Source organism: Salvia hispanica, chromosome 5 (assembly GCF_029641045.1).
Source record: "Salvia hispanica isolate PSC_SH4W2 chromosome 5, Shi_PSC_v1, whole genome shotgun sequence".
NCBI lineage: Eukaryota > Viridiplantae > Streptophyta > Magnoliopsida > Lamiales > Lamiaceae > Salvia > Salvia hispanica.
Window position 1 is genome coordinate 20,822,963 of NC_142696.1, and position 10,082 is coordinate 20,833,044.

Consider the following 10,082-nt stretch of genomic DNA (forward strand, 5'->3'; position numbering starts at 1 on the left):
ATGAAATATGAAACTATATGCTAGTTCTTACTATGACGCATGTTGTAAATACATGTAAGATGTTAGATTTACTGTAATATGACGGACACATTTGCATTGTTGTGAAGCACTTAAAATATAAACTCTTATATAACGCTATATGTAGTTTGAAAATATGTCATTTTGTACTCTTGAGTATCATGTAAACTATGTACTATGAAAATAGTTATCATAGACGGAGATTTATATTTATATTCAACATGAAGCATTGGGATTAATAAGCTTAGAACTCAATTTTTGAAAGAAATGTCAGGAGTCACCTTATATAAATAAATATACAGTGCCCAAAGCGAAGAATGTGATTTTATTCGAGAAAAATAAATATTTCCAAACTCTACTCTCACTAGCATTGTTTACCAAGCAAGCATAGAAGCTTCTTCATTAGTTTCTGTAGTCTTCTGCAGCTCCATCATTACTCTTACATGCTGTAGAATGCCGGTTTCGAACTTCATTTTTCGCTTGCAGCTGCATCACACTAAACTATTTGTCAACACTCAGTTGAACCATGATGTAAAGTACAGTAATAGACTGAACCATCACTAACCTGAGTAGAGATTGAGCTGCTCATTTCGACGTTCTGTGAATTCTTGTTCGCCATCAGATCCTTCGAGTTCAATCTTGAAGACGTAGATTTGTGATTTGTTAGCTTCAAGCCACTTGGCCCCATCACTGAAGTTTTGTTAGATTTAATTGGAGGAAAAAAGTGTGTGTGCGCTCCAGAGACTGCGGTGTGAAGTCTGGGACAGATATGTCCGTGCATCGGAGCGATAGCACCTTGGCAGTTTACGACAGGCGTAGGAAAATGTGGATGGAAAATTGGATAGTGAACAGAATCCCCATTCGTGTTACCAAAACTCGCTCCCATCCTCATCCCCGTGTATGAAGGATGAGGTGTAGGCGCGTAATACATGTTTTGAGCTCCCGGTGGAAACATCAATGGCGCCGCGCATACTCCATATCCCATTGACATAATCTACAGAACAAGCATCAGCATGAGAAGGAATTGGTAATATTGGAAAATTTGTTAATCTCAAGTCACATTGCTACCTGCACTTGATGTTTAAGTATCTTTAGATATTCGATGGCTTCATCGAGCATGGAAGCCTTATCCGTCTGGGAGTAATAAAAACAACTCTACTGATTATATATGATGTTGTAGAAATTATTGCCATGATTTCAATATTTAGTGTGTTTACCTTATTGCAGTTGGGTATAAGTTCTTGTAAAGCAAGCATTTTCTGATTGATCCTATCTCTTCGCCTCTGTTATGGAACGGACCAACATCAGCATAAACGAAAACGAAAGAGCAACTAATGAAAGTTCGTATCTGGATGACATTAAACGCACCCTTTCGGAAAGATTATGCATTTCTGCCACACGCCTTCTCTTTGATCCCCGGCCTCCATCAGCTGGAGTTAGTGTTTTCAGGCCAACAGACTCGGTTTGGAGTTCCTGCCAAGAAAAACGATGAGAAATAGAAACCGGTAACCACATAAGAGAGAATCCTTTCCACAGACTCACATCACTTTGGCATTCAGACTCCTCATTGTCTTGAGATTTTCTTTTCGTGTAATAGTTCAGTTCATCGAGATTCTTATCAGCACCTTTTCCAGAGCTTACAAACGAAGAACCAACGATAGACTCGACAATTCTCTTCCCATCTAGAGGCCTAGTTGAAGCAACGGTGTTGCTTTGAATCAAACTTTTGTCAGTTTTCAAGAATGTATCTAGGCTGATATCCCTGGTCCTTCCATCAAGAAACAAATCTTTATCTTCGTTGCCCAATAACCGTGAAGAGTTTACTGCGGCTGGAACATGTAAGTCTACACCCTCTTCACTATTCCAAAACTTAGCATCTTGGCAATTGAGTAAGGAAGGATCTGATGTATGGTCCTTCTGATGCAGACATGTTTGCAACGGACGATCTTTAAAAGAAGACAACTCCACAACGTCCGAATCAATAACTGCCTGATCACAACTCCTTCCATGTTTCTGTGACATAAAAGAAACACTTGATGGTTGAGGTAAGACACCAGAAGAGTAAGCTTGCAGGCTATCATCTCCGGGATAACTTAACCAAGGAGAGGCATCATCCTTTTGACTCATATCCAATACTGGCGAAATATCATTGAAGATATACTCGACACCACTAGATTTTCCCGGCCTCTCTCCATCACAGGCACTAGGGGTATCAGGCTGCAAACTGAGGTTGGTAGCAACCTTATCAGGCTGTCCAAATAAGCCATTTTCCGTTCTGCAAGTAATCCGACCACCATATGGCATCATCAGTTATAAACCGGACTTATTCCAAAATCGACATAAATTTGAAAAGTAGAAAAATGGATGGCTCTAAATGAAGAGAAGCAAGTAAACTTACTTTGAAGTGGGATCAACGGAAGATGATTTCTGCTGGCTAGATTCGAGCTTTTCGATAGCCAATCTCAAGAACTCATACAGAGGCATGATTCAAGAATGAGACAACTGCAATCACAAATTACTCAACATTAACAGTTAAGCTTTTTAATGAAGAGTAAGAGTTGAAAGAAACCATGTATCAGACAATTGTATATTTAGAGTCTAAGTGGCTAAAAATAATTACAACGTTTTCGTATAAAATTCGACATGTGCAAATACAGCCCATACAAGCACAACTAATTTTATCCTTAATAGATAAAACTAGTAAGTAAAGGATCAAAAACGATAAAAATATATCCAGTTTAGAACAAATGATTGATACTAAAAATAGTAGCATTCACAAACAAACAACTAGATTTAACTTAGCACATGATTCATAACATATTTTATTCAGATACAGTGGTCACAACCATTAAAAGTTAAGAGAAAAAAAGCCTACCTCTTAAATCTTTTCAATTCCAAAAACAAGCAGTAATATTTGTAGTAGCCAAAACTTCTCCAAAATCAATCTTGGCATTATTTTTTGCTTCTTCCACAATAAAGCAATGATGGTTTCTTGAACTCCAAAATATATTGCTCATCCATATGTAGTTTTTGATTGAAAACTACTACATCTTCCAAGAGAGAGCACTTTTTAATGGAACATGAGATACACAAACATACACGTATAAAAAGAGAGAGAGAGGAGAGAGATTTCACCAGGAAGTTAGGAGCACCATATTTCTTGGTGTTAGTATAAAATTTTTGAGAATCTATTCCTCTTAATTAATAATTGTGGTTCTACTCTGGCGCCATTGATTTTAATAAACAAGGTATTGATCTATGCATCACTTTTGCAATCAGCACATTTAAAAAATGGAATGGTGAATGACTATGCATAATCCATCAACTTTTTAATTATATACCTTAATTGGGCGATGTAGTGGGAATAAATTAGTAGTTTAATTTCTATTGGCTAAATCACTTGGTCTGCAAATTCAGTTTATAGTAGTAATGCTATTTCAGTTGGTCTATTTTGTTTATTATATTATTACCACTTGTTCACATATGCATTTTGATTGTTCGAATATGTGAGTAGAACATTCGAAGACACAACACCTGTTAAATGTAGAGCTGCTTAGTTTTTAAAAATATTTAAACCATACGCTATAGTATTTAATAGTACTTCGTCATATTACGAATGTGTGAATTAATGTGTCATTTTAATTTCGAACAATTTAGTCAATTTAGAAATAGATCAAATAATGGATTTTAAACTTAATTATTTGATCCTTTAAATATTCAATTTTATGATTTACTAATTTATATCTATCACTTGCATGCAAAAATTTTCTTGATATCCTTGCAAAACATTGTCAAACGCAATCTCAAAATCCCCAATCAAGCTATACTAGCTTTAGTGCTTTTATTTGATTGTTTTAATTAGCGTAATTAGTTTGGATATTGGTATCTCATCTATGACAGAGGCTTCTATGAAGCGACACGTGGATTAGTTTTATAGTATTTTCATTTACTTAATCCGTATAAAACTCTATAATTGTTCTGGCCTTTTGTAATTCGAACAGCCAATGTGGAAGGCAAACTAAATCGAACTTCGATTAACGGAATACATATGCAAAATTTCATTTTAATAATACAGTCACATACTAATTAAAACTTTAAAACAATTATAAAGTGAGTTTTGGGTTTTGATACCATTATCATATATCCTTGATATACTTATTTTAGTCTTCAATGAAAGTATAAAGAATTTGTTAAGTCCACAATTCGTATGAATTGGATTGTTAATATTGCGTCAACTTGTTAACGATCTAATTCAATAAGGCTTCAGTCCGACCTATCAAGGAAGCTTTTAATACAAACTAAAATTTAGTTTGCTACCTTTAAACTTAAATACGACCCTCACACATTAATAGTGCATAATTTTTGAGGTATCATTTTATACAAAGAAATTAAAAAACATGTTTTTGGTGGTTGAATGAACAAGTACAAAATTAAGGAAAGCAAATAAGAAGGGTGACTATCTGGGCGGGGGCAGCCGACAACCCCTCCTAGAAATTGGCCGACGGGGGAGGGGGTCAGCTACCCCTGCATCCGCCACTGCGGTGGACCCAATTGAGAGCCACAAGGGTCTCAAGCTCCTGCCAATCTATTGTTTTTTTATTTTTTATTCTCATAATATATAATACTGAATAGGGAGTATTTGATATTTTTTGTAATTCATTAAATAAAAAATTAATGATATTTTAAATACAAAATTTAGCAAAGATAGTCCATGTCCATAAAAAATCTGCGTATAGGGCATGGAACATTCATAGCAGGCCTTGGATGTTGGTGTCTTCAAATCTATTAAATTCGACATGCAGTCATGTGTCCTTGCTCACAGTTCTTTGGGCTAAAATCTACTCCATTTTTATTATTCTTTCGTCATATCTTTGGTGATTTATAGTGCACAAACCGACAAACGAAGCCTATCAGTACGTTGTTTGTTATAAATATGGACATAAAACGATGGGCCTCTAATCCACAACTTGGGTTCATCAAGATGAACAAATTAATTTTAATAAGAACTCCTTTCTGAATCGAATAGTTAGAATTCTATAAAATTGGATTTAAAGAAATTGAATTATAATTCAATTCTAAATTTTTTATTCTAAAAAATGATAGTATAGATTGATATGAAAATTGAACTGAAGAAATGATATATATAGTGTGTGTGATGATGTCCAATTTTATAAATATTTGAAATTTTAATTATATACTTTTAATATGGATTTTAAATTTTGAAATTGGAAGGAACTAAAATTGTACTCCTAATTCAATTCCAATCTTTTTTTTATTGTACCAAACATTGATTTAGAATTGAAGACTACAAGTTCAATTCCACGAGCCCAATTCCAAGACATCAGTGACCGTATGTCATCACCTTTAACATACACACAAAATTATTCCTTTTTATTCATACACAAGAAAAAATGTATCACTTCCATTTTGAAAATACTCAGATTCTTATAATTCAACCTCACATCCATTCATTATTTAACAGAATACCTATACCTAATTCACACCAATTCGATATTATGAAACATTTTCTACATTGAAACAATATTTTATCAAATATTTATTGAAAGTGGTAGTACCCTCCTCTACTTATTACCTATGCCCTTGTACTCCGTCCACGATTAAGTGACATAAGTTGACTTGGCTCAAGTTTTGCAATAGCATTTTGTATGTTGGCTAAACATGCATGCGATTAATTTGAATTAATATTTTTTCATAGTTAATTAATTGATACAGCAAGGAGGGGGTCGGGTGGGTTAGCACGTGCTAATTGAGTTTTGCTGCCTTTAATGAAGGAAGTTATTCTGCAGAGAATCCATAACATGAAATGATACTCATTGGAATCTCATCTTATCTGGCAATACAATTATAGAATTTTGCCAGCCTGCACAATCATATTCACGTAGCTTTAAAGCTCGTTTTAATTTCCATTTTGTTTAGAGCACTCCCAATGCACTCGGCGTTAAATCCGGCGTTTTATCGCCGATTATCGCCGAAAATTCGCCTGCAATGGGGAGGAATCGGCGATAATCCGGCATTAATTCGGTAGAATTAACGCCGAATCCCGAAAATTCGCCGGATTATCGCCGACCACTGTGGGCGATAATCCGGCGATAAAAATAGTTTTTTTTTTTTTTAATTTCCCCCCCTATAAATTTAAAATTTAATAATTAATTTAAAATAATTTCCCCCCCTATTTTTTTTTAAATTTTCGTCGTTGTAATTTTTTACTCATGTTTAATACAACGAACTTTATTACTATTATTTGTCTTGTCTTATAAATTAGCTAGCTTTATTATATACAAAAATAAAACAACTAAATTAGTAATGATATAAAAATGAAATGTTGAGTTAGGGAGAAATAAGGGAGAAACCATTGGAGCAGTTGGCTAAAAGTGGCTAAAAACTGGGGATAAATTTTGGTGTTGATGTGGCGCTGATGTGGCAGGAGTTAGGAAGAAATAAGGGAGTTTTTAGGGAGAGCATTGGGAGTGCTCTTAGCATCTAATACAGCGTTTTTAAATTTCTAGGGAGATTTTCCATACTACTAATATGAGGATATATGTGAAATTCGCATGTTCTTCTGAAGAATGCTCAAACCACAACTTAATTTTATTTTAATATTTTAAATTATCATCCACTTTTGTAAAATTAAAATAAATAGCATTATATGTTACTCTATTAAATATCATAAAAATTACATTAATAATATTCTTAAAATTAAACTTCATAAATAATAAAATCACATTAATTGTGATGGTATTATACTGTATTTACGTCGTATTAAAAATTCAATTACCGATTAAAAAACTAAAAATTGGGCTTGTGGTCTGGCCTGGAGTTTCGCAATGCGGACCGTTCCAGGTCCCATACCCCTCCGGCTCTCCGCAAGCCAGATGTCCTACCCAACCCCGTCGCATTCCGGACCTCTCAGCCTGCTGCATATGACGTACGTTCTATGATTGGGTTATGGAGAGATGCATGTATCACACATGAATTTAATTCTAGTAGGCTCAGATCAAGTAATCAATTATGACCCATCACCTCTATGGTACTAGTAGTATTATTGAAGAAGCAAATGAATGAGGGATAAGGATAAAATAAATAATTAATTGAAGAATTAAGATTAATATAGCGTTGACTTACGCACATACAAATGCAATACTAAACGATTAATATTAAGAAGATATAGGTGCACCAAATATAAATTATTGATTATTCTTAATTAGTTCTTACCGTTTGTTTTTTCAGTTCTGCTCTTATAAATTTACTCAAGAATGGACCCACCCTAACATGGAAAAAGATACCAACGTGGCCTTATTTTTGAGATCTCATACTTTTAGTAATTTATACACAGATTCATTGATTGGATGTAGCTGTAACGGCAGCTTCACCTTCAAGTAGTACTATTAGAGCATCCGCAATGGTTAATAGGCTAGTCATTCTTTCCTCTGCTACGTCAGCAACATTAAAAAAACCACCTGCCATTAGATTTAGGCTAGCCATAGGCCAGCCGCAATAAAAACAATTCAAAATATACTACATTTACGGAATTAAAATTGCGATATACGGAATTAAATTTACGACACATATACGGGAAAAATAATCCATTCCATTAAAAAAAAAGTACAAAGATTTAAAAAAAAAACACATGATTTTTTTTATAAAAAAAAGGGCTTCAACACCCGAGCTCCGCCACTCTCTACTCCTCATCGCCGTCGCCGTCGCCCTCCTCGTGGCCGCCGCCGTCGCCGCCGCCGCTGCCGCCACCCGTGGTATCTGAGCCCACGTCGGAACCCCCCAGCCTCCTCGTCGCGATCTCTAAATCAGCACGCATGCTCTCGAGCATCTCGAAAAGAACCTCTTCTCCGTGGGGTCAGTGGCGTTCTTCCACCCTCGGAAGACCTGTAACATCTGAGCCCGCGTTTGGTTACGCGAATGGAGAGTGTACTCGAGTGGGGCGGCTGGGAGGGCGGAGGACTGGACCTCGCGGGGCGATAGGGGGGATCCGCCCCTCGCAGCCCGCTGCGCCCGCTTCTGTCCAACCGGGCGGGGGCGACCAGTAAATGAAGGAGGGGATGGAAACTCCTCAGCATCCGGGGGGAGGTCGTGGGATCCGCCGCTGCTGCCGCTGTAGTCGCCGCTATAGTTAAGTCGCTGCTTCTTCGGCCACCCAGCGTCGCACCCCGCCCGGAACTTCTCCGAGCCCTTCAGCAACAAGAAGCACTCCCAGAAGGTGAACTCCTTATACTTCCCCTCCAAGGGGAACTGACTCGCGGCTATCCTCCGGGCGTCGTCCTCAGTCTGCCCACTTTTGAGCTGACGGAGGGCGTTGGCGTACAAATTCGCAAAACGGCCCACTGCGGCCCTAATGCGCTCCCACCCCTTCCGGACCTCCTCGTTACTGAAGTCCTTCCCGTGCGGGCAGTGGTTCTTATAGGCAGCCCTGATCTTCGCCCACATGTTGACGACCCGCTGGTTGTTCGCAACCAGTGGATCGTCGCACACCTCCAACCACCCCTTGGCCACCGCGGCGTACTCATCCTCCGTCCACTTCCTCCGGCCGGTGGCAGTGGGCTGCGATGACTCGCCGACCGCCTTGCCCTTCCCCTTCCCCCTCGTCTTCTTCCTCGGCGCGGCCGGCGTCGCTCGAACGGGAGTATCATCGTCCCCGAGATCGATCCCCATATCATGCAATGACAGAAGGTCATCGCCAGAGAACTGCGTCTCCACCGGGGTCGACGTGTGAGACGAAGCCGTCAAAAAATCAAGCGAGGGCCGATATACCGCGTCCCCTCCCGGTGACCCCTGCACCCCCCCCGGCATCCCGGGATACATGCCGTGCAGCATCCCCCCCGGCATCCCCCCCTGCCACATCATCCCCATCATCTGCTGCAACATCATCTGCTGCTGCATCTGGGGCATACCCCCCCACCCGGGCGCTGACTGCCCGCCGCTCCCCTGCCCGCCGCCCGGCATCCCCCACGGCATACCCCCCGGCATACCCCCCTGGTTCCCCCCCATCGCCCCCCCGGCGCACCAGCCATCATCCCCATCATCTGATTCCAAGGGATGTTAAATCCCGGGCCCATCTGCCCCCATCCAGATCCCACGGGTACTGTGGGAGTCTGAGAGCCGCTCGTCGCCGGACTGGACTCGTTGTTGTGATCCATCACTCGATGATGCTCTTGAACAGAAAGTTAGAGAGAGAGAAAACTCGTTAAAACAAGTGGTGCAAATGAAAATGAAACGAAAATCGCGTTTATATATGATTTAAAAAAAAAAAAAAAAAAATCGAAAATCGGCGCTGGCCGATCGGGCCTCCACAATGGCGGCTAGCCGATCGGCTAGCGTTTCGGCCAGCGACGAGCGATCGGCGAGCCCACGCCGATCCGCTCGCCGATTTTGCGCTAGCCGATTGCAATGGTTCGGCTAGCCGATCGGCCAGCGCGAAGAATCGGCTAGCTGGTCGCTAGCCGACCATTGCGGATGCTCTTATGTAAAAAAAGCGAAATGAATTTATATTCATCCAATTAAATAATTATTTTTCTAAGTTTTTTTTTTTTTTTGGTAGTACTTATGAATACCTACGGTTTTCAATTAAAATGTAGTTTACTCTAAAAATATTATGATAAGAAATGCTATAATTTAATTTGAAATTTAAATAATTATATCATTACTATCATAAGTACTTTATGAATTCTTGTGAATGTTGCATAAATACGTCTTCCAATATTTATTCAGAAATTTCACTATGCATACACTATAATTACTATGATAAGAAATGTTATATTTAATTTAAAATTTGGACAGTTATATCATAGTACATTATCTCACTATGCATACACAATTGATGTTATGATAAGAAATTTTATAATTTAATTTGAAATTTGAATAATTATATATCATACATTATTATCATATAGTAATTCATGTTATTCTTGTGAATATTGCATAAATACGTTTTCCAATATTTATTCAGAAATCTCACTATGCATACACTATTATTATTCCATATTTTTAGGCATCCAAGAATTTACCCATTTATGGTAAATTTAAATTGTATG

General features: G+C 38.5%; 1 protein-coding gene across 2 annotated transcripts; it reads right to left on the minus strand.

Moving 5' to 3' along the window:
* Positions 1 to 247: 247 nt before the first annotated feature.
* LOC125190705 (transcription factor PIF3-like) lies at positions 248 to 3,168 on the minus strand. 2 transcript variants are annotated; one of them, XM_048088074.2, is made up of 8 exons: positions 2,894 to 3,168; positions 2,417 to 2,520; positions 1,561 to 2,293; positions 1,387 to 1,491; positions 1,236 to 1,301; positions 1,087 to 1,152; positions 584 to 1,012; positions 248 to 504 (listed from the first exon to the last, which is right to left on the minus strand). In XM_048088074.2, the coding sequence occupies exons 2-8, from the start codon at positions 2,500 to 2,502 to the stop codon at positions 421 to 423; spliced, it is 1,569 nt and encodes a 522-aa protein (XP_047944031.1). In that variant the 5' UTR covers positions 2,503 to 2,520; positions 2,894 to 3,168; the 3' UTR covers positions 248 to 420. The 2 variants fall into 2 exon arrangements, with proteins under 2 accessions (XP_047944031.1, XP_047944033.1); XM_048088076.2 differs by having other exon boundaries at positions 248 to 514.
* Between the last annotated feature and the right edge of the window lie 6,914 nt (positions 3,169 to 10,082).

Coding starts and splice junctions, on each gene's coding strand:
- LOC125190705 (XM_048088074.2), bottom strand. CDS start 2,502: ATGCCTCTGTATGAGTTCTTGAGATTGGCTATCGAAAAGCTCGAATCT. Junction 1,153..1,235: donor TTATACCCAACTGCAATAAG/GTAAACACACTA, acceptor TATTACTCCCAG/ACGGATAAGGCTTCCATGCT. Junction 505..583: donor GCAGCTCAATCTCTACTCAG/GTTAGTGATGGT, acceptor AGTGTGATGCAG/CTGCAAGCGAAAAATGAAGT.